This window comes from Bos indicus, chromosome 16 (assembly GCF_029378745.1).
Source record: "Bos indicus isolate NIAB-ARS_2022 breed Sahiwal x Tharparkar chromosome 16, NIAB-ARS_B.indTharparkar_mat_pri_1.0, whole genome shotgun sequence".
In the NCBI taxonomy this organism is placed as follows: domain Eukaryota; kingdom Metazoa; phylum Chordata; class Mammalia; order Artiodactyla; family Bovidae; genus Bos; species Bos indicus.
The window spans coordinates 38,984,275-39,007,821 of NC_091775.1; the positions used below are offsets into that span (position 1 = coordinate 38,984,275).

At 38.2% G+C, this 23,547-nt stretch overlaps 1 protein-coding gene across 2 annotated transcripts; it reads left to right on the forward strand.

Moving 5' to 3' along the window:
• The first annotated feature begins 717 nt into the window (after positions 1-717).
• Positions 718-23,362, forward strand: GORAB (golgin, RAB6 interacting). Of its 2 annotated transcripts, XM_019976774.2 has the most exons (5): positions 718-882; positions 8,681-9,029; positions 11,213-11,314; positions 13,854-13,994; positions 21,603-23,362. In XM_019976774.2, the coding sequence occupies exons 1-5, from the start codon at positions 747-749 to the stop codon at positions 22,060-22,062; spliced, it is 1,188 nt and encodes a 395-aa protein (XP_019832333.2). In that variant the 5' UTR covers positions 718-746; the 3' UTR covers positions 22,063-23,362. The 2 variants fall into 2 exon arrangements, with proteins under 2 accessions (XP_019832333.2, XP_070624234.1); XM_070768133.1 differs by lacking the exon at positions 11,213-11,314.
• The last annotated feature ends 185 nt before the right edge of the window (positions 23,363-23,547 follow it).

Consider the following 23,547-nt stretch of genomic DNA (forward strand, 5'->3'; position numbering starts at 1 on the left):
GACGCCTAGGAAACATTTTCCCATCCCCCCTCATCCACGTTTTACATTGCCTTCCCTGAACATAAACAGAGAGGAAAGACCGTTTTTAAGAGGCGGGACTTAGACATCCCTTAGGAGAAAGGTGACAGATTAGCGAGAATCATTCACACATCAAAAAACCGATCCGCAATCAACAGAAATCTGGGAGTCGCAACGGCCTCTGGGAGACCTAACCATGTTACATGTGTCCGTTCCTTTACCACTATTACACCCCATTCTTCTGAAATGATTATAATTAAAAGCTTAAACCTGGACATTCTTGAGTCAACCTGCAGGATAAAGTCAGTGCCGTTTTAAAGGAACCCTCTACAAATCACGCAGTGAAACCCTGGATAACCGCCACGCAGAGGGCTCCGCTCCAGTAAATTTACAAGGGGCCCCTAGAGGCAGGGTCTGTCCTCCCTTCTCCGCCACCGACTCGTAGCCACTTTCTCACTGCCTGTTTATCTCCAGCCTACTCGCATCGGTATTTCCTCTTTTTCCTCTTGAACCGATAATCCAACAAGCACAGGAGACAGGGAGAAAGAGAAAAGCCAGGTCAAGGGGAACGAATGTCTGCGAAACCAAGATTTCCTTATGCACTTTATCAGGCACTGCCGGAGACAACCTGAAAGAGATCCGGGTCCTGCTGCAAGGGAGAAGGGGGCCTTGCGTCCAGAGTTCGATGCGCTGATTGGTTGGTCCGCCGCGGCAGGGGAAGAACCCGGATGTGCCTGGGTAGTCGTGTTGGCAGTCGGGGCTCAGAGGTTTGGGGTACTAGGCGTGCTGGCAAGCCAAGGCGGATGGCGCAGGGTTGGGCCGGCTTCTCTGAGGAGGAGCTGAGGCGACTAAAGCAGACTAAAGGTAAAGGGACGGGTCTACAGAGCTTTAATTCTTCGATCTGTTAAGGAAAGGGGCGGGGCTGCAGTTTTTGAGCGAAAGGGGGCGGGGAAAAGGGTTACCTGTGTTAGGGACAAGGAGCTGTAAGTAGGAGGACAGGATTGAGGGGGGCTCGGGAGCTGGATGCACTTGGAACCACGGCTGAGGTGGCGGTGGGGGTGTGTGGCAGACCCACGAGACTGAGATCTACTTTTTAAAAAGAGAGTTAAGGCATCTATTTCAGGGATTTGACTTTTTCCTGGGAAAGAAATGGGACTTGGGGAGGAAGTGACCTGTAGGAAGCTTGCTGCACAGATCAGTGGTTGGAGGGTTGGGGTCAGAGTAAAGGAAGGAGGGGCACACATCGTATTAGAGTTAAATTGTGGTGTATTTATAGAAGCAGACTGTGATTGGGAAAAGGAAGCACAGGGATCTGAATAAATGCAGAAAGTTTCAGTTTGTCATGATACATCTGGAGTCTCGCATTCACTTCTGGTTGCCAGATGATTTTTGCAGTTCCTTCCAACTCTTGAGAGGCAGCAAACCAAAAGGGTCTTTGAGAGATTAGGTGTGAAATGTATAGCTATCTATCTACCTATCAATCTATAGACATGCATATCTACTGACTTCAGTGTAAGCTAAATTTTTGTGCTTGCTTCTCCATCTTTATAGTGTAATCACTAAATGGACTTTCACTGTTTTGTTATTTTTTAATGAGGGAATTAGGTTTGCTGATATTTGGTGAGAAACTTGTAATATAACCTGTGCTTTGTGATTGAAATTTTATAAAGTTGTATATAGTGATCTTGCTAGTACATGGTACTTCTGTGAGTTACACCATTCTTGGTCCCATAACTTACACATTCTGGGGGAAAATTAATAATCCCTTCTATTCCTTTTATTAGAGTGTGTGAGAAAAAGCTGGATGTTGCTCAGGTCAGCTTGTTTGTTTTTAGTATGGTGGTGAAGATAATCTAGGCCTGAGGAGTGGAAAAGGAAGTAAATTTGTAATGTGATAGCAGTGTAGATTATACGGATCGGGAAAATTTTGACTGATCCAGAGACCTTTAAAAGCTGAATCATAAAAGTTACACTAAAGTTTGTAATTAACTGACATTCCTGGTACTAGTACCCTGCCTCTGATCTGACCCAAAGTTAAGGGAGGCAGCCTCTGCATTAGGGATGCTGATATAATCAGAGTTTCATCCCTGCCTTCAAAGAGCTTATAGTCTGCTGAGGAGACAAACTATAATATAATGTAATAGTAGATGTTGTACCAGAGCTTGCTATAGAATTAACAGAAATGTTACTCTGCTGGTGGTTGGATGGAGCTTGGCAGTATTTCAGAGAGATTGTGTGTTAGTAGAGGGGAGTTTGCCCAGGGAAGGAAGACTTAATGCTAAATTGAACACTGCTGCTGCTAAGTCACTTCAGTTGTGTCCGACTCCGTGCTACCCCATAGATGGCAGCCCACCAGGCTCCCCCATCCCTGGGATTCTCCAGGCAAGAGTACTGGAGTGGGTTGCCATTGCCTTCTCCGAATTGACATTGGATTTATTATTTGAAAGTACATTTCTAAATATCTCCATAATTTGGGATAGAGAGGGGATGAAGGACCTTAACTTTACGACCTATCATTTACTGAGATGTTAGAGCATAGACAACAGCTAGTCTTTGACTATCTTAAGAAAACATTTCAACATTTTGTATACTCAGCCAACCACAGTGATTGAAAATAGTAGATCTCACAGCTCTGCCTCTAAATCTTTTTGTCTTGGATTTCTCATTTATAAAACTAAAAGAGCTGAATCTTTTATTTTAATGCTCCTTCCAGCTGTTCTCTAGCCTTAAAAATGTATTTAAATAATCTATGAAGATAGAGTTGGTTGCCAGCAAAAATAAAGACAGCAATAGTCTAGAGAAGCCCATAGGGCATCTGGGAAAGTCAAAAATGTTCCTCATACTCTTGTATATATTGTTTATAATATTAAAAAGCTAGAAGCAACCTAGTGTTCATTAACAAGGGAACGGATAAATAAATTGTGGTATAATCATCCACTGGGCTACTATACAGCTAGTGGGAATTGAACTACAAGCTGCGTGTATTAGCATATATAAATTTCATCGACTTAACATGTGAAAAGAGCAAATTGCAGAAGAATATATACAGTCTGCTACCATTAGTAGAAGCTCAAAATCATACAAAGCAGGTATATTCATTTAGGAATATAGGAAATATATTAAAAAATTAAAAGAATAAAACACAAAATTTGGGATGGTGGGAAGGCAAGGGAATATGATCAAGAAGGGGCAAATGCAGTTTCAAAACTATTGATAATAGTGAAGTCAGGTTAAGCCAGGTTAAGCTGCAGTAACATATAGCCCTGAAATATCAGTTGTTTGAAATAGTAAAGGTTATTTTTCACTCTAGTTTCATGTCTAACATGGGCTAAGAGGTGATTGTTCCATATAGCCACTACATACCATGATTTGGTGCTGTTATAGTTCATTATCACTATAGCGGGAGAAGATTGTGAAGTGAGCATTGGCAATAAATGCTTCCATCAGTAGAAGATCAATAGACTCTTAGAGAATATTCTCAATAGAGTATTATACAGCATTAAAATTAAATGGCTACAGCGACATGAACAACATGGATGAATAATGGCAATATCGTATTAAGTTAAGATTATATCCTGCATGACACCCTTTATGTAAAGTTAAAATAACTAAATAATATAACATTTAAAAGAAGTATTTGTAGACACAGTATGACATAAAAAGGAAAGGAAGGGAATGATCAACATATGATTCAAATGATGATTATCTTGGGTGGGGAAAGCAGGGCTTGATTAAAGGATGTATAGCAAAGATCACAAACTCAGCCCACTGGCTTGATTTAAGCCAAAAATGTTCATTTTTTCGACCCCTCCCCCCTTTTTGGATTATCTAATCTTAAAACTTCTTTTAAATTAATACCGGGGAAATTATTTCTGGTTCACTTCTCTTCCCAGTATATTCCTGTTGCCCTTGTTTTTGTATCAGACCTAGTGCTAGTTCAGCATTGAATTGTAAGCGTAAGTGTTATGTCACTCCTGGGTCAGAGCAATTAATTGCTAAACCAAGTCCTCCCTAAGCTCTTTTCTCACCTGCCCTGGGGGCTAGCAAACTCTGACTGGATAGTCAGCCTGGAGCCCTGAGAGGCTGATCAGCAGGAAGCCCCTGCTGGCCTTCAGTTGGCACGTGGCGTTAATAAGAAATAAACCTTTGTTGTTTAAAACCATAAAGTTTCCAGGGTTCTTTGCCCCTATAGCATAACCTAGATTTTCTTGATTGATACAGTTCTCTATATTTTACATAAAAATCTGAATTTTTCTAGTGAAAAATCCAAATGTCTGGTAACATGGACCTAAATTTTTTAGTGACAGCTGCCGTATTTAAGGGCTTCCCTGGTGGCTCAGCTCGTAATTAATCTGCCTGCAATGCGGGAGACCTGGGTTTGATCCCTGGGTTGGGAAGAGCTGGAGAAGGGAAAGGCTACCCACTCCAGTATTCTGGCTTGGAGAATTCCATGGACTGTATAGTCCACGGTGTCGGTTAGAGGTGGCTAATGGATTGTCCCCTTTAAACTATACGTGTGCTCCCAGTTGGCCACAGCCTCCTTGGTACTTGCAGCCCCCCCAAAAAGTATGCAAAAGAGTATGTTCCTATTTTTTTCCCCCTAATTCTTCCTAAAGACTGAATTTTTTAAGAGCAGTTTTAGGTTGATGGCAAAATTGACAGGTAGATACAGAGGTTTCCCAGATAGTCCCTGCCCCAGCAGGTACATAGCCATCCCCAGTATCAACGTCTTCCGCCAGACTGACATATTTGTTATAACTTTCATTGACCCATCATAGTCACCCGAGTCTGTAGTTTACATTAGGGTTCAGTCTTGGTGTTACACATTCCACAAGTTTGGACAAATGCATGATGTCATGTATCTGTCATTATAGTATACAGAGTATTTTCACTGCCCTAAACATCCTCTTTTCTCTGCCTGTTCGTTCTCTTCTCTCCTTAAACCTTAGCAGTTACTGATCCTTTTACTGTCTGCGTAGTTTTACCTTTTCCAAAATGTCATATAGTTGGAATCATACAGTATATAGCCTTTTCAGATTGTTTTCTCTCTCTTAGTAGTATGCAGTTAAGGTTCCCCCATGCTCTGTGTGGCTTGATAGCTGATATCTTTTATTTTTAGCTTTGAATAATATTCCATTGGTCTGTATGTACCACAGTTTATCCATTCACCTACTGAAGGACATCTTGGTTGATTCCAGGTTTTGGCAGTTATGAATTAGGCTTCTATAAACGTCCGTGTTCAGGTTTTTGTGCGGATGAGTTTTTATCTCATTAAAAATACCAAAGAACACAATTGCTAAATCATATGTTAAGAAATGTTTAGTTCTATGAGAAACCACCAAACCGTCTTACAAAGTGACTACCATTTTGCATTCCCACCAACAATGAAAGAGTTCAGGTTGCTCCACATCCTCACCCACATTTAATGTTCTCTGTGTTACAGATTTTTGGCCATTTTAATGGTTGTGTAGTGGTTCAGTTCAGTTAAGTCTCTCAGTCGTGTCCGATTCTTTGTGACCCCATGAACTGCAGCATGCCAGGCTTCCCTGTCCATCACCATCTCCCAGAGTTTACTTAAATGCATGTCCATTGAGTCAGTGATGCCATCCAACCATCTCACCCTCTGTCATCCCCTTCTCCTGCCTTTAATCTTTCCCAGCATCAGAGTCTTTTCAAATGAGTCAGTTCCTCACACCAGGTGGCCAGAGTATTGGAGTATCAGCTTCAGCATCAGTCCTTCCAATGAATATTCAGGACTGATCTCCTTTAGAATGGACTGGTTGGATCTCCTTGCAGTCCAAGGGACTCTCAAGAGTCTTCTCCAACACCACAGTTCAAAAGCATCAATTCTTCGGCGCTCAGCTTTCTTTATAGTCCAACTCTCACATCCGTACATGACCACTGGAAAAACCATAGCTTTAACTAGATGGAGCTTTGTTGGCAAAGTAATGTCTCTGCTTTTTAATATGCTATCTAGGTTGGTCATAACTTTTCTTCCAAAGAGCAAGCATCTTTTAATTTCATGGCTGCAGTCACCATGTGCAGTGATTTTGGAGCTCAAGAAAATGAAGTCTCATTGTTTCCATTGGATCCCCATCTATTTGCCATTTGCTATTTGTGTAGTGGTATCTCATTTTAATCTGCATTTCCCTGTGGTATATGGTTTAGATTCTTTTCATATGCATAGTTGTTATGTGTATATCTTCTTTGGTGACAAGGTATCTGTTAAAGTTTCTGACCCATTTTTTAATGAGGTTGTTTTCTTATTGTTGAGTTTCAGGAATTCTGTGTATATTTTAGATAGCAGTCTTTTATTAGATGTGTCAGTTGCAAATGTTTTCTTCCAGTTTGTGGCTTGTCTTCTCTTCCTTTGACATTGTCTTCCACAGAGCAGAAGTTTTTAATTTTCATCAAGTATAGTTTATCAGTTATCTCTTTTGGTATTATATCTGAAATTCACTGCTACACCTGACATCTCTAGATTTTCTCCTGTGTTGTCTTTTAGGAGTTTTATAGTTGAGTTTTGCATTAGGTCTATGATCCATTTTGAGTGAAAGGTATAAGTCTAGATGTATTTTTGTGCCATTTGTTGAATATTTTTGTTCTATTGTATTGCCTTTGCACCCTTGTCAAAGATCAGTTGACTGTATTAAAATAGGCCTATTGCTGGGCTCTCTATTCTGTTCCATTGATCTTTATTCTATTCTTCTGCTAATTCCCACTGTCATGATTACTATAGTTTTATAGTAAGTGTTAAAGTCAAGTAGTGCCAGTGCAACTTTGTTCTTCAATATTTTATTGGTTATTCTGGATCTTTTGCCTCTCTGTATAAACTTGAGAATCAGTTTGTTAGTATCCACAAAATAACTTGCTGGGATTTTAATTCGTATTGCTCTGAATCTATAGATGAGTTTAGGATGAACTGATTGACATCTTGACAATGTTGAATCTTCTTATTCATGAATATGGAATATCTCTCCATTTGTTTAGTTCCATGATTTCATTTGAATTTTGTAGTTTTCCTCTTAGATCTTGTACATATTTTGTTAGATTTATATCTAAGTAATTCTTTTTTTTGAATGCTAACATAAATGTAACTGTGGTTTTTTATATCAAATTCCACTTGTTCATTGCTGCTATGAAAGTCATTGGTTTTTGTATATTAATCTTATATTCTGCAACCTTGCTATAATGACTTACTAGTTCCAAAAGGTTTTTTTTGTCATTTGTTTAATTGTTAAGTGACCTGATTTGTTGTTTGGGAGTTTAAAAATTAGCATTTTTAATCTCATAGGTAGGTTCTGTGAAAATGCAAAATAAAATGGAAGCTGCATTACTGACTTTCAGAGAGATATTAATAATTCAACTAACAAGTATAACTGAAAGGTAAGCAGGCTCAATGACATTTTCTGATGGTGTGAATAAAGATCAGTAGCCTAGAATAGGTTTCTGTTGCAAGATATAGTACACTACTTGTGATTCTGGCTAAAGTCAATAGCAATAACATTTTACTTTTGATTATATGTCTTTTGAAAATATTTTCTTCCCATATTTCATTTAATTCTTACATCAACTCCTTGAGTTAAGTAAAGCAAGTAAATTTTCAACCAGTTTGACAGATGAAGAAACTGAGGTGTAGAATATTAATAATCAGTTGACTTGCCTAAGGTTACTGAGTTGGAGAAAAGCAACAATGGAAATTTGACTCTCAAGCTTTAACTCTCCTTTGGGAAATGTAAATAATAAGCTTATGTTGTTTCAGAGGTCATTATTAGGTTTTACAAACCCCATTTAGTTCATTTACAAAAACTTATCAGTTTCATTTCTTGGGCACTTATTGGAATATATCACTTATTGATCTTAAGTATAGTGTGAATGTGAGTCAGAGTCTTCAATTGTCTGACCTACAAGGTTAATACTGGTATGGACAGTCCAAAAAGTACATTTAATTACTTTCTTATCATTTAATTCATAATACTTTTTTAAAAAGACTTCTCCCGATTATTTTGTCTTCCTCTATTGCTTTGCTCAGGCTGCTATTAAAATTAGCTTGCATACATTGATTAAAGGCTAACTGCACTTTGGGGAACGTAGGCCCAGGCTGTTTGGAAGATGAAAGGAAACAATTTAGGATTAACTAGCATCCCTAAAATTAAAAGACTTCATTTGGTAATACTTTGTGTATTGTGTCTACCTATGTATCAAATTACCCTAAGATCTGTTAAAATTTAAGAAAGGTGAAGCCCATTTGAAAAAAGCCACCATTTTATTTCAGAAGTACAGACAGAACCATCAATCAAACTTAAGACATATCAGTGAATTCATTTGTCTGCCAACTTCGGTCATACTAGATTCTTCTGACAGCAAATCAGGATGAAACCTTGCTTTGTATTCTAAGGCCTAACTCACAAAGAAATGGACTTCCTTAAAGATTAATTGAGAAGTAGGATAGTTTTTGTTAAATATTAGCAGTATGATCAGAGAACTGTCAAATTCTGCAGGAAGATGGCAGGTTTTCCCCTGGAATTTTAAGGAAGACAAGGGAAGAAAAACCCTGCAGAATTACTAGAGTTTAATGTTAATGCTTTATTTTCTTAGAGAAGTTATAATTATTTGCTGCTCACACAAAGGAATTTTTCTCTGTTCTTTTTTTTATGTATAGATCCGTTTGAACCACAGCGGCGTCTCCCTGGGAAGAAAAGTCGACAACAACTTCAGCGAGAAAGAGCCCTTCAAGAGCAAAGTCAAAAATTTGGACTTCAAGATGGGTCAACCTCATTACCTCCAGAGCAGCTGCTTTCTGCACCAAAACAAAGATTTAATACTCAGAGACCATATTCTTCTCCTCCTACTCCCCTTACACTCACCTCTCCTGTTGGTGATGGAAAACCACAGGGTACTGAAAGTCAACAAAAGGAACTGGGACTTAAGAATTCCCATGAAGTTCACAAAAATGCTGAGGTTCTGCCTCTAAAAGCAGATTGCCAATTGGAAAAAAAGAAAGTGGAATTGTTAGTAAGTCTATATTATCCATGAGACTTTCTTTCCATTTTACTTTTTTTTTTCCCCATTGAACTTTGAAGAACTACAGTTTTAATATTTTGTTTGTTTGATAGTCTAACCTAGAAATGTGATGAATAAACTGTTGAAAAATAGCTATGACCTAAATATAAGTACCAGTGTTAAGCATTTTGTATGTTTTATGTTATTTAGTCTTCTCAACAGTCTTAGGATGCATGTTCATTGTTTTCACTTTACAGATGTGATATCTTAGAAAAGATACTGTATTCCCAAAGTGAATACCCTGCTAATAAGTAATAGAGTTGGGGTTCACATGCAAGTCTCTGGATCCAAAGTCTGTGCCCTTTACCCTCACCAGAACCAGTTCTTATATGTATGATACTCCTCCCCAGATTGAACCCATTCTTTGAACTTTCGGATACCATCTTCACTTACCCAGAAAAGGGTGCTTGTGCAGAGACATGAAGATCAAAGGAAAGAGTATAGGGAATTGAGAGGACAAATTAAATAATTAGTCATTAGATTTCTTTATTTGTTGTATTGGTATTAGAAACCACTTCCTGAATTTAGTTTAGCCACATTCTTGTGGTGATTGCCATTCTGTGACTTGTGAATTCTTATAATCAGTTTTTTTCTATTATATAACTTATGTATGAATAGCCCTTCTTTGTTTCTCCTGATTTATCACTCACAGGGAAGAAAGAATAGTCTCTGTTTCTGTTTTCCATTTTCTGAGTCACTCTTTTTCAAAGTGTTGTATGTTTTATCTAATCTCGGCTCTTTTTCTAATCTCTGCTGATCCAGATTCTCTACTAAGTTTAAAGTGTTTCCTGCCCACCAGGGTTTACAGCCAAGAAATCATTTTGACAAGAGATATAAAGCCATATGAATTATGAAACCAAAATTAAATGTGCCTACATTTAATGTTTTAAATATAATCTACTCTCATAGTTCTGAAACAAGTTGCGGGGGGTGGTTTAAATTGGAAAATTGAGATTGAATGTCATTAGGAAAATTATTATTATCATTTTAGGTACTTGAGAAAATTTTCGTAGAAGAAATGTCATCTCAGGAATGGTTGTTGAAAAGGAGAAATTCTGAGGCTATAAGAGAGGAAAAGGAAAGCTATATATTAGAGAATGTTCAGAGATGACATCTCACTTTTCTGAAAGAGGCACACGATAGCCCAGAAAATTGTAGAGAATTAAAGAAGTATGAAGAAGGGCTTGGAAGCTGAAGATGCCTATCTAGTGAGTTCCTTGACCCCAAAGGGGAGATGATGCTCTGATAAAACTAACCAAGAACATCCAGGTGTCAGTACTGCGGATCATTTGACAGAGTGTACTGGTTTGAGCTGCAACTAAGATCTGGGGAGGAGAAGCCTGCAAACAGTAAAAATGAGCAAGGACCAATGGCAGCCCTAAGGTGGAGATTGTAGGAATAAAGACAAAAGGATAATTTTGCAAGCAGTCACTAGGTCTCAGAAGGGAGATTTTTGATACAATGGCTATGAGAAATGACAGTAATAGGGACAGAAGGCTTTATCATTACCTTGTTTAATTTGCATTGACATTAAGTATGTGAATTTACAGAAAATTTTAATGTATTTCAGAATTGGATAGATTGGAAGACAATTCATGTTTGTAGATCTTTGGAGTTTTTTTTGAGCCCAGCATTCAAGTCTTATTTCGTAGTGTTTCATTCTTTAAAAACGAGAGCTAGAAAGAAGTGAACAAATTGAAAGAAAAATGTATGAAATAAACATTGGTTATTGTTTGTTATAGAAAACTCTTAAAAGATTTGACATTAGCTATAGGACAATTTATTTTGCTATCTATTTTGCATATAATACATGATTAACTTAAACGAGTTTCTTTGTACTCCTAAAAAATGCCATAGTACTCTGGCTTCAAGTTTGTGGGTTTCCAGCTTATATACGTATAGTGGATTTCAAAGGGCCAATTTATCTAAGCCTTTACATCAAATTATAGTCTTTGTTCCTATTAGAACAAAATAATGAACTGCAGATGGCTTCCTTTTAAGAGAACTTTTTTTGGGGGAGAAAAATATATATATATATAAAATCTGGTTGATTGAATTTTATACTTAGAAACTGAGACTGGCAAGGTGTGGAAAAGTACAAAAAGCTCATTTTTGTACATTTGCTCCCAAGGCAAGAAAAGTCTCGTTGGGAAGTCCTCCAGCAAGAACAGCGGCTAATGGAAGAGAAAAATAAACGTAAGAAAGCTCTTTTGGCTAAAGCTATTGCAGAAAGGTGAGGCACCTGAACCAGGAGAGGTTGTTTGTAACCTGTAATCAGTTTTGTCTGTTCTGTATTTATTTTCCTATGTCTGTTCTAATAAATGACATTTTCTCTACAGTCATTACTTTTAAGACCTATTAAACAAATTATGCTTTACAAGTGATACAGAGATTCCAGTCTTAATTTATTAAGGCTTTTAGAGCATAGATTATAATGTATTTATGAATATAGATGCAGTTAAAACTTAAGATCATCATCAGTGTTTTTTAGTTTTAACCAACTACATACTCATAAGGGAGCAGTAAATAGCTGTCGATATAAGTAAATTGGGCTTCCCTGGTGGCTCAGATGGTGAAGAATCTGCTTGCAGTGTAGGAGACCTGGGTTTGATTCCTGGGTTGGGAAGATCCCCTGGAGAAGGGAATGACAACCCACTCCAGTAATCTTGTCTGGAGAATTCACATGGACAGAGGAGTCTGGCAGGCAATAGTCCATTGGGTCGCAAAGAGTCGGACACGACTGAGCAACTAACACTTTCACTTTCTTTCTTCATAAGTAAGTTAGCAACAAATGCAGGTTTTAATTTTGACCTAAGCCTTAATCATCTGACATGTAGAGGAATAAGATTATTCCGAGTAAGTGACTTATACTCCCACAAATCTTAATTGTATTTTTTATGGCCATTTTTCTTAAAATTTTATCCTGCCCCCACTGATAAAAGATACATGATATAACTTAACTTTATCCATGACTCTAGGTCACCCTTAAGAGCGCTGTTTTATATTGCGTGTGATTCTGCTTTTCTCTCCCCTTCAGAACCAGTTTGTCAGCAGTCCCTTTTCCCTTGCTGCCTTGCACAGGCCTGGAACAGCATCAGTCCCGTTTGAGCCGCTTTCCCATCCCTTACCCACTCTTCCCTTTTAGTTTGTAGTTTCTGGTATGCTGTGGCCTTAGGAAACCAAGCTCAGTCAATAAAGTAGTGTTTGAGAATAGTGAGAACTAAATGCCAACAAGTATTCAGTGGCATTTTTTTTTTTTTAGATCTCCAGAAAAGTCTAGCAGAACTGTTTCTCATTAAAGCTAGGGTATGTGTCAGGGGGAGAGGAAGGCATAGGGCTGGAGAGAACGGTAAGTAGGTATCAGAGTAATTCAGGATTTTATCTGCCAAAGGGATATATGTATTTAAAACTAATGATTTTTTTTTCTCTTACTGTACATCTTGATCTTTCATGAAGCATAGAAAATTTCAATTTGACTTACATTTCAAGAAGGAAACAGTGTGATTATTGAAATGCATTTTAGTAGTCTTCAATTTGGAAGAGGTTAGGGAAGCTGTTTACTGGAGATTTTACAAAAAGATTTACAGGCTCAGTACTTGTTTTTCTTTATATGATTTTGATTTAAGACAGCACTGCTATAGACAGACATGTAAGGAAATGCAGCCTGGTTAGATTATTAATAAACGGACAGTGGGTTATTAAAGCACGTGTGCTCAGTTGTATCCCACTCTGTGACCCCATGGCCTGTAGCCCACCAGGCTCCTATGTTCCTGAGATTTCCCAGGCATGAATGCTGGAGTGGATTGCCATTTCCTTCTCCAGGGGATCTTCCCAACCCAGGGATCAAACCTGTGTCTGTTGCCTCTCCTGTTTGGCAGACAGGTTCTTTACCACTGAGCCACCTGGGAAGCCTGAATCATTAATATTTGAAATAAAAAAATCACTTGGTTAACTTCTGTAGACAGTAAACAAGAGTAAATGCATAATGGAGTAGAAATCAAGTCACAGTATGGTGGTTTTGTTGAGAGTTTTATTTTCCTTTGAGAATGTGTATGACATTTTGAAACAAGTAAAATCGTGATTAAAGGTTGGCTTTGTATTTGTTTATTGTTTCTGAGGTAGATGATGTACTTGGGAGTGATGAGAGGGCTGAGGTTGCCCTTAAACAAGGAGGCAAATAGAGTGTTTGGTTTTGAGCCCTGGAAAAAATTTTGAGGACCTGTAGTTTTGCCTACAGAAGAGGAGTCAAAACAATAAAAGTTTGAAGAAATGGGTCTTCAAAATTAAAACCACATAGACATTCTCAGACATACAAAGAAATGATGTTTAATGCTGGCATCTCTTCTCGGTGTCCATTGAAATGAAAATGGGCTTTGCAAGAAGAGTTTAAAGAATTTGAAAAGCTGTGTTCAATACTCTAATGTATCCAGTTCTCTATACAGGTACATCCTTTTAGTGCTTAGGGAATGAGTATAGACCTATGAGTGAATGATTTATTGTTATTTTTTAAGTATTACTTTTTCTCTTGTGTCTAAAAACAATATAGTAATAAAATTTGGAATCATAAGAGGAAAAAGTGCAAATGCTGCTTTGGAGATATACTAAAATATTACTAGCATTAGTTTTATTTCAGTTTTTCTGGTTTTTTTCTAGTTTTTAAAATTGTATACTATAATCATATTGTATATACAGTAGATTGGTTTTTTCAGTTGTATGTGGACATGTGATTTTAAAATGTTGTAATTTTTCCACTCATGTTCCTCATTTTATAGATCTAAAAGAACCCAGGCAGAAACCATGAAACTGAAGAGGATCCAGAAGGAGTTACAGGCTTTAGATGACATGGTGTCAGCTGACATTGGAATCCTCAGGAACCGGATTGATCAGGCCAGCCTCGACTATTCATATGCTCGGTGAGTTGCTGCTGCTGCTGCCAAGTTGCTTCAGTCGTGTCCGACTCTGTGTGACCCCATAGACGGCAGCCCACCAGGCTCCCCCGTCCCTGGGATTCTCCAGGCAAAAACACTGGAGTAGGTTGCCATTTCCTTCTCCAATACATGAAAGTGAAAAGTGAAAGTGAGGTTGCTCAGTTGTGTCTGACTCTTAGCGACCCCATGGACTGCAGCCTACCAGGCTCCTCTGTCCATGGGACTTTCCAGGCAAGAGTACTGGAGTGGGGTGCCATTGCCTTCTCCTTCAGTGAGTTAGGAGTCTGATTTAGTTAATGTATATTGTTAGCTGGGCCAGAGGCATTTATGTATATCATCGTTAAGCCTCACAACGATAGTATTAGGTGCTGTACCTACTCCGGTTTTCAGTCAGTTCAGTCACTCAGTTGTGTCCAACTCCTGGAGCTTGCTCAAACTCATGTCCATCAAGTTGGTGATACCATCCAACCATTTCATCCTCTGTCATCCCCTTCTCCTGCTTTCAGTCCCAGCATCAGGGTCTTTTCCAGTGAGTCAACTCTTTGTATCAGGTGGCCAAAGTATGGGAGCATCAGCTTCAGCATCAGTCCTCCTAATGAATATTCAGGACTAACTTCCTTTACAACTGACTGGTTTTTTCTCCTTGCAGTCCAAGGGACTCTCAAGAGTCTTCTCCAACACCACAGTTCAAAAGCATCAATTCTTCAGTGCTCAGCTTTATTTATGGTCCAACTCTCACATCCATACATGACTACTGGAAAACCATAGCTTTGACTCTATGGACCTTTGTTGGCAAAGTAATGTTTCACTTTTTAATATGCTGTCTAATCAAAGTATCTCCTTCTTGAAGTCTTCATTAACTCTTAAATCTGCCCTATACATTAACCTTGTTATATCCCTGTTAGAGGATTTCTTGCTTTATTTATTAACATTTTGGTCTTTCCTGCTAAGCCATCAGCTGTTTAACATTTGAGACTCTTTAAAAGTCTGAATGACTTCCTCCAGAACTCTATATTATTCTAACACCAAGTCTGTGCTCTTTCTTTAAGAAATTTTGATTATCTGAGATGGTCTAAGGATTAGCCTAGTTCTCATTTCAGTTTTCATCAAAGAAAGATCTAGTTTATTTTTTAAAAGCCTTTGAGTATTTTAAGGAAAATACCACTCTGTATTGAAAGCTTGAAGTTTTTTTCTTTTCTCTTTTTCAATTATGCTCTGTGTAAAATGGTTTGCTATCACATGTTTCCTTGGTTTCAATGACTGGCATTTTTTTTAAGAGAAAAAATCATCATTGCATGTTCTCAAAACAAACACATGTAAAGAATTACATGAACTTTAAACAGATAAAAGAGCAAAAAAATTAAGTCCAATTTCAGGGTTTTCAGTCTTTTCAACATCGCTTTAATCATCCTGGTTTGTCTTTTTTCACAAGGGAATGCTGTGTTAATGACTCAGTTTTGCATCTTTCTCTGTAACAGTAGAAATCAATCAGAATGCCTCATTAGTCCAGAGTAAACCACAGCATCAGAATGTTTATATAACAATTTAATAAAGCGGAAATGCTTGATTGTGGTTTTTAATTCACTGTTTATTGTTTAAAAAAGAGGTTTGTGGTGTCCTTGTGATTTTTGTAATTGTTGTTTGACCATATGCTATTAGACCTAATGGGTTGCTTTTATTAATTAACTGCATAAATTAATGCCATCAGTAGCTGATAACTGGTGGTTCCATTTCTATTAATAAGGTCATTAAGGAGGTAACCAAGATTTTATTAAGATTAGACTAAGCCCAGATTTTTATCACATTTTTCCTCTGTAACAAGTTTGCCAGAGGAATGTTTTTATGCCTTTTTAGCTCTTTAAATGAATAATTCTGATTATTCTGGATGTCTCAACAGAAAAATCATTTGATCATGTTTTAATTCTGTCCTAGGGGAGGGCTGGAGAAGGATGCCTTTGTACAGTGAACATTATATAAGAAATGCCATTGTTTTAGCCTTCAGAGAACCACAAAGAAGGTGGGCTTGCTGGTTAAAGGAGACAATATCCCAATATATGAATATTTTTTCATGACATTTTTGTACACTTTATATAGTAAAAAGATTTTACATGATAAATTGTTGCATCTCTTAACAAGCTAAAGATGACAGTTTGTCATGGTACTAACACTGATATAGATGTTTGTGAATATCCTTATTGTATGTGTGACATTATTTTTAAAAAAATAAGCTCTTGAATTAAGTCAAAGAGAGCCATAGACAATTTAGCCTAGAACCAGGGTTGTATTTAGCCTAGAACTAGGGTCAAGCAGAAGATTAAGACAACATTTTCTAAATTTACAGCTGTGGTTGTTAGGCAGTTATAGATTGGTGGTAATGGTATTATGGTCTAGACTTCTACTGAAGGTAATCCCCAGGGTAGTCTGTTTCATTGGTTCTGTGGGAGATTTCCTTGACTTTGTTTAAGTAAAAATACTGTTGTTCTGCCCACAAAAGGTTCTTCTATACAAATAGGCCAGAATTCACCTTAAAACTGGTTCCTGTAGAGCAGTGTCAGGGTGAACACCTCTGAGAAGATGACACTTGGAGTGAGCCAGCTGGAGAGGGTTGTCACGGCTGCTGCTGTTCGCAGCTGTGATTACAGTGCTGCCCTGTGCTGCGCAGACCAGCTTGTAAAACTGAGAGTGGCTCCCTGTAGAACTTTTCTTTAACCCTCAGTATACTGGGAAAGATTGAAGGCAGGAGGAGAAGGTGACCTCAGAAGATGAGATGGTTGGATGGCATCACCAATTCAATGAACTTCAGTTTGAGCAAATTCCAGGAGATGGTGAAAGACAGGGAAGCCTAGTGTGCTGCAGTCCATGGGGTCGCAAAGAGTTGGACACAACTGAGCAACTGAACAACAAAATACCAGGAAAAACAATGTTCGCTATTTGCCTTCCATGTTTAATAGACTCTGCCATGTGTATGTCCACACATGCACACACACACACACACACACACATATATAAATGTTCTCAGTTGCTCAGTAGTGTCTGACGCTTCGGCAGCCCCAAGGACTGTAGCCCACCAGGCTCCTCTGTCCATGGAATTCCCCAGGCAAAAATACTGGAGTGGGTTGCCATTCCCTTCTCCAGGGGACCTTCCTGACCCAGGGATCAAATCCAGGTCTCCCACATTGCAGGTGAATTTTTTACCGCTGAGCTACCAGGGAAGCCATATTGATCTGATAGGACTGCCATAACAAATTATGGAAAAGTCAGTGGCTTAAAACAATGAAAATTTATTCTCTTGTGCTTCTAGAAACCAGAAGTCTGAAATCAGATGTTAGCAGGGTTGCCATTCTGTCAGAGACTCTAGGGAAGAATATAGTCCTTGTCTCTTCTGGTGTCTTGTGGCTGAAGACATACCTTGGCTTGTGGCTGAACTACTCAGTTCTGGGCCTCCAAGGTCACATTGCTTCCTCCTGTTTTCTCTCAAAACTTTCTCTGCCTCTTTCTCAAAAGGAAACATGCAGTTGCATTTAGTACCCAGCTGGATAATCCAAAATAAATTCTTCTTAATATCTTAAACTTTGTCACATCTTTTGCCATTTGAGGTAATGTTCATAGATTCTTGGGAATAGGAAGCGAATATCTTTGGGGGGTCATTTTTTAGCCTGCCACAACATGCATCTTTTGATTTGTCTAATAACTGCAAAATGGGCTTCCCTGGTGGCTCAGATGGTAAAGAATCTGCCTGCAATCCAGGAGACCCAGGTTCAAACCCTGGATCAGGAAGATCCCCTGGAGAAGGGAATGGCTACCCACTCCAGTATTCTTGCCTGGAGAAGTCCATGGACAGAGGAGCCTGGAGGGTTACAGCCCATGGGGTTGCAAACAGTGGGACAACCAAGTGACTAACACTTTCACGTTCAATAACTGCAAATGTCTCCTCTGTAAATTTTCTGTGCTCTTCTGGGCAGAAAATGAAAAATAATCCTCACTTGTGTTTAGTGAAAGCTAAGAGCAGATTATAAGTATGATGTTTCCAGTCTAATTTTATACTTTATTAAAAGGTGATGTAATACTTTGGCAAAACAGTAAGGAAACTAAGCAGTTCATTATTGTATCATCCTTTTAGGTCATTCCATCATTCTCTATTTTCTTATTATTTTAATTTTTCAGCATACATGGGAATAATAGATGAGTAATGAGGAAGTAATTCCTAGGGTGAGGAAATGACAAATGTTTCAAAAAACAGGAAAAACTGTATTTCAACAATCCGATAATGTAGCTTAGATTTCTAAAAGGGCCCAGTGGACTGATAAAGTAACTGTAAAATATAGTCTATTTTTCAAAATATTATAAGTAAATTTTCTCTTTGTTCTCTGGAAAACTTCTAAGAAAGAATAAGCATTATGATATATTGATACTTACAAGTAGTTAGAACTGTTCAGAAAAGAAACTAAAGAACTAAAAGGTCTAAGAACACTTTTAGTTTCATCGGGACCTAATGCATGCCAAGGGTTAATGGTGTTTTAAAAAATTTTCAGGGATACTGAAACCAAGAGATAGTTTCTAGAATCCTTTAAATAACATTCATTAAATCATTCAAGATCCCTTTAAAATAACAAAATGATTCTATAATTACATTTCCAGTTCAATTTGTCTTACTGTATTATGTATAATGCTCTTATTATTCTGTTCCAAAGTATGTCTTCATAGTCTGATTTGGAATTATCCACCTGACCCCCAGACTTGTAGTGCAGCTTGTGAAACTAATCAATATTTTTTGAACATAAATCACTGTTAAAAAAAAAAAATATATATATATATATATGCATGTTTCTGGCCAGAGGACTTTAAATAAATAAACAAAATGCTGAATCTTCAATGATTTATTCAGAGTGAAAGATCAATGGAAACTAGGGACCGATTAGCAAATTTTATTTCAATTCAGCATTCATGAGCCTAGTCGGTAAATCTTTACTGACTGACTTTGACTTTGACTGAGGCTGACCACAGACTTGCAGAGAAGGAGGGCTTGAGTCAAGGGGAGGGACAAGATACATATACCTCTAGAGAATGTTGTCAGCTCTCAAGCTTGATGAAAGAACATTCATAGCTAGGATATTATAAAATATGGGAATAAGGGATCCATATACCCAGCATACCCTCCTTTGTAACAATTCTTTTAACATAAGGGTAGTTGAAAAACAGCTCGTTCTTATTCTTATATTTACAAGATGACAGTAAAAAAAATTAGATGTGAGAAATGAACATTATGTAAAAGTTTTCAAATATAAACCCTAAGTTCTTAAATTGTACATAAGTTTAATTGTAAATATTTGTTTGTGTGCTTAGTTGCTCAGTCATGATCCCATGGACTGTAGCCCGCCAGGCTCCTTTGTCCATGGGATTCTTCAAGCAAGAATACTGGAGTGGGTTGCCATGCCCTTCTCTAGGGAATCTTCCCCACCCATGGATCAAACCCAGGTTTCCTGCATTGTAGGCAAATTCTTTACCATCTGAGCCACCAGGGAAGCCCAGATACATGTTTAGTGATATACTAACAGTACTGTTTAATTCTGGTGCTCTGAAGAGGAAGTTCTGTTTCTTGAATGCCTACCAGGCACTGGGCTAGACACTTGCCCTATTTTTTCTATTTAATGCTTAGTTAACACTACTATGAGGTATTACTATCATCACCATTTTATAGACAAACCAAGACTTAGTTCACGAAACTACCCCTGCTCACCATACTGGAATCTTTAGTCACTGCATGCCTTTTTTTCAGCCTCTTCCACTGGAACGTGGCTGTGTTTTGTTTTCATGATGTCAACATGTGCCTGGGGCACACTTGATAACAAAAATGGGAACCCCAGAACATTTAATCCATAAACTGAACTGAGGAGCTTAGCATGACCAGGCACTAAGGGTTCTGTTCAATCTGATATAAGTCAAGCCAAGCCAACCCAGCCAGAAGGAATTTTGGAACATGGAGGCTTTGATTGAAGAGAATTTGATATCATACAGCTGGTGGCCATATTGGGCTGTGAATATGATAGGAAAGCCTAAAGGAAAGAAACTCTGGTTTCTGACCATTGAAGAGAAGAGCCCTTTATTCTGATGACATGCCTGTGAGATTGCCTCTTATATCCTGCAGTAAAACCCCCTCTGTACTTGAGCTAGTATGACTCAGTCTCTATTCATCACATCCAGAAAAGGCTTTTGCCAAAACACGTACACACATTGTAAATGGCAAAGGTAGGTTTTGAACCCTGGATTCTCTAAAAGCAAGGCCTTTTATTTATTTATTTTTCACTGTATTTCCTTCTGAGAGACTCTCGCATAAGGAGATCATACCTATTTCTTTTTTGCCATAACTCTCATACTGGAAATTACTATTACATTGAGTAAGGTAAGGCAGGGCTTCCCTGGTGGCTCAGCAGTAAAGAATCCGCCTGTAATGCAGGGGACTCAGGTTCGATCCCTGAGTCAGAAGGATCCCCTGGAAGAGGGCATGGCAACCCACTCCAGTACTCTTGCCTGGAGAATCTCATGGACTGAGGAGCCTGGCAGGCTACAGTCCATAGGATCGCAAAGAGTTGGACATGACTGAAGCGACTGAGCATGCACGCACTCAAGGTAAGGCAGTCAACAGGTAAGACAGCATAGCCTTCACAACTGTTGGTAGTAACTAAATAGAATAATTAGTTGGTAGGAGGAATCAACCTCTTCTAGACAAAAAGAAAAGCGACACATTATATGGAAAGGCAAGTTAAAAAAAAGGGAGATCGTAAATTGACCTCCTCAGTAGAATTACCCTGCATCAAGTAAGACTGGCATATCTACCTATGGAGTTTCTATATATGTAAAAATAATTGACTTTTCTTAGTAAAAGTCTCACAGTAGTCTGTTGCAGAGTGGACAGGGTGAAAACAACCTGGGGCTTCTCAACTGGGGGCAGTTTTGCCCCTGAGGAGACGTTTGGTAATATCTGGAGACATTTTTGGTTCTCCCAAGCAATAGGTGCTACTGTCCATGTCTTTCTCCACCAAAAGGTTTCTCCCTTTTCTAATCCATGGAGTCAAGAGATACAGATTTCTCTGCTTTCTCCATCCACTGTTTTACCTCTCATAAATTTAACTGGCTATATGCTAGAGCTGGCTTGCCCTGCTTCATAAGAGAGTTTGTGTATCTCTTCCCAGTTCTGCATTCAGGGATATCACATCAGTAGCTTGAAACTGGCCGTAGTAATCATAGGTTTACTACAGAAATTGACAAACACTGCATATTAGGGCTTTCCCCTACTGGAGCTAGCATGCCACTGAATTAACTTTTCAGCCCGGTTTCATTCACGCACAGCCTTGGAAAGAGAAAATGGGCACAGGAAAATGTGTTTAGGTTAGGAGAGTCCAGATGTGCATTTTGTGGAAGTTTCAGCAGCAGTACCCTACTTGGTCTAACATGTAGACAGCTGTTTGTAAAGTATTAATAGCCATATTTTCTTCATACATCATTTTTTCTGGTGTTGGAGTTACTATGTCTAGCCCTCTGACTGTCTCCTTCAGTAGCTGACTAATAGACCAGTGTTTCTATCTGCTCCTGCAGGAAGCGGTTTGACAGGGCTGAAGCAGAGTATGTGACAGCAAAGCTAGAGCTGCAGCGCAAGACTGAGCTTAAAGAGCAGCTCACTGAACACCTTTGTACGATCATCCAGCAGAACGAGCTCCGCAAGGCCAAGAAGTTGGAGGAGTTGATGCAACAACTGGATGTGCACGCTGACGAGGAGACTTTGGAGCTCAAGGTGGAGGTGGAGAGGCTGCTGTGTGAACAAGAAGCAGAAGCAAGGAAACAAGTGGTTCATTTAGAGAGGTCATTTCAGCCTTCTGGAGAGAGCGTGACCCTAGAGTTGGCTAAAGAGAACAAAAAGCCTCAAGACCAGGCTGCTTCCCCAAAGGTAGACGAACAGGGGAAAAACTCCAATAGCATTGCCCTTCTCGATCCAGAACGGCCAAATCAAGAGGTTGAAACTGCTGTAAAAGACATTTCAGCTTCTCTTATCACGTGAAATGGCTGTGTTTGTTCTTTACAATTAAATAGGGTATTCAGTAGACTTTCTGTTGTATATTATGCCATGACCTCTGATAAATGCCCCTTCAAAACAATATTAATTTTTAAATCCATTAGTTTTAGTATAACATGTTTGGAGGTTCTAGAAAAATCTCAGATTATGATAGTTTTTTATATGTGGGCATAGTTCACCTTGATTTTAATCCAGGTCTTCCATTGTATCCTTATCACTGGGTGAAAACAAGTGATTTTAAAGGATGGAAGAAAAACTACATGGTTAATTGTTTTTGCAGACCAGGTGAATACCGAAATGTAAAAGTGAAAAATGATAATCGGTATCTACTGGAACTTATTTAACTTCTCCTGGGAGAAATGTTGGAAATGAGAGTTCTATTTCATGTAATCTATAAAGAGACACGAAAGCTAACGTGGAAAAGAGAATGAGAGACAAAACTTCAAAAGTACTAGGTTGAATTATCTATTCAGATCTCACTCGTGTAAAATACAACTTGGAAGTTATAGTTTACAAAAAGAACCAGACACCTTAAGTTGCTGTTGATATACATGTACACACATACAAACATAGATATGTATAAATATACCACGGTATATATAATTGTACTATTACTATATTGTCTCTTTTCTAATCAGCACATTGCTTAAATTTAGGCAGTGAAAACCCTTCTATAGGCTGAAAATAATACAGAAAATCTTGTTGCTACTTTTGATTATTTAAAGTTGATATATTTTTTTCCTTAAAGTTACCTGTATGTGTTTTATATGTTGGATATAAATTATCCTGTCGTGGAACATTAAAATTGTTAAAATGATGGTTTTTTTATTACTTCAATAATTTGTTAATTACCATCACTAATACTTGACCACTACATTGTACTATATGTGAATGTGTAACTATCACGTGAAATTATGATCTATTTATCAGAAATTCTGAAAGTACAAATATTACATTTTAAGGCTTAGAGAACTATTATAAAAGAAGATAAAGACAAATGTAATATTGTATCCATTATAAGTTCTGAAAAAGTTGGGGATATCCTATTTTAAAATGAGTTTGTTTAAAGATACTACCTTCTAGGAATGCAGGTGAGCTTTTTATATTATGTAATTTGAGTTGAATTTATAGCTTTCCATTACTGACTTCTCTGAACAGAAACACTTAGATAGTTGTTTTTTATTTATGAATTACGTACATAAAAACTGAAAGCTTCATTGTTCAAAACACTTATTTTTCTAATGAATAAATGATTCTGATGCATTTATAATGTGACAAGTTTAAACACTTGAGTGTGTATTCTTAAGCACTTTGTGGCAATAATGCATCCTGTTTGTTCATGTGGTAGGGGCTTCCCAGGTGGCTCAATAGTAAAGAATCCACCTGCCCACACTGGGGACGCAAGAGATGTGGGTTCAGTCCCTGGGTTGGGAAGATCCCCTGGAGGAGGAGATGACAACCCGCTCCAGT

What these genes read in the sequence shown, in the direction of transcription:
- GORAB (XM_019976774.2), top strand. Translation starts at nt 747, where the DNA reads ATGTGCCTGGGTAGTCGTGTTGGCAGTCGGGGCTCAGAGGTTTGGGGT. An exon ending in GCTAAAGCTATTGCAGAAAG is followed by an intron (nt 11,315 to 13,853) that starts GTGAGGCACCTG and finishes CTCATTTTATAG; the next exon opens with ATCTAAAAGAACCCAGGCAG. An exon ending in CTCGACTATTCATATGCTCG is followed by an intron (nt 13,995 to 21,602) that starts GTGAGTTGCTGC and finishes CTGCTCCTGCAG; the next exon opens with GAAGCGGTTTGACAGGGCTG.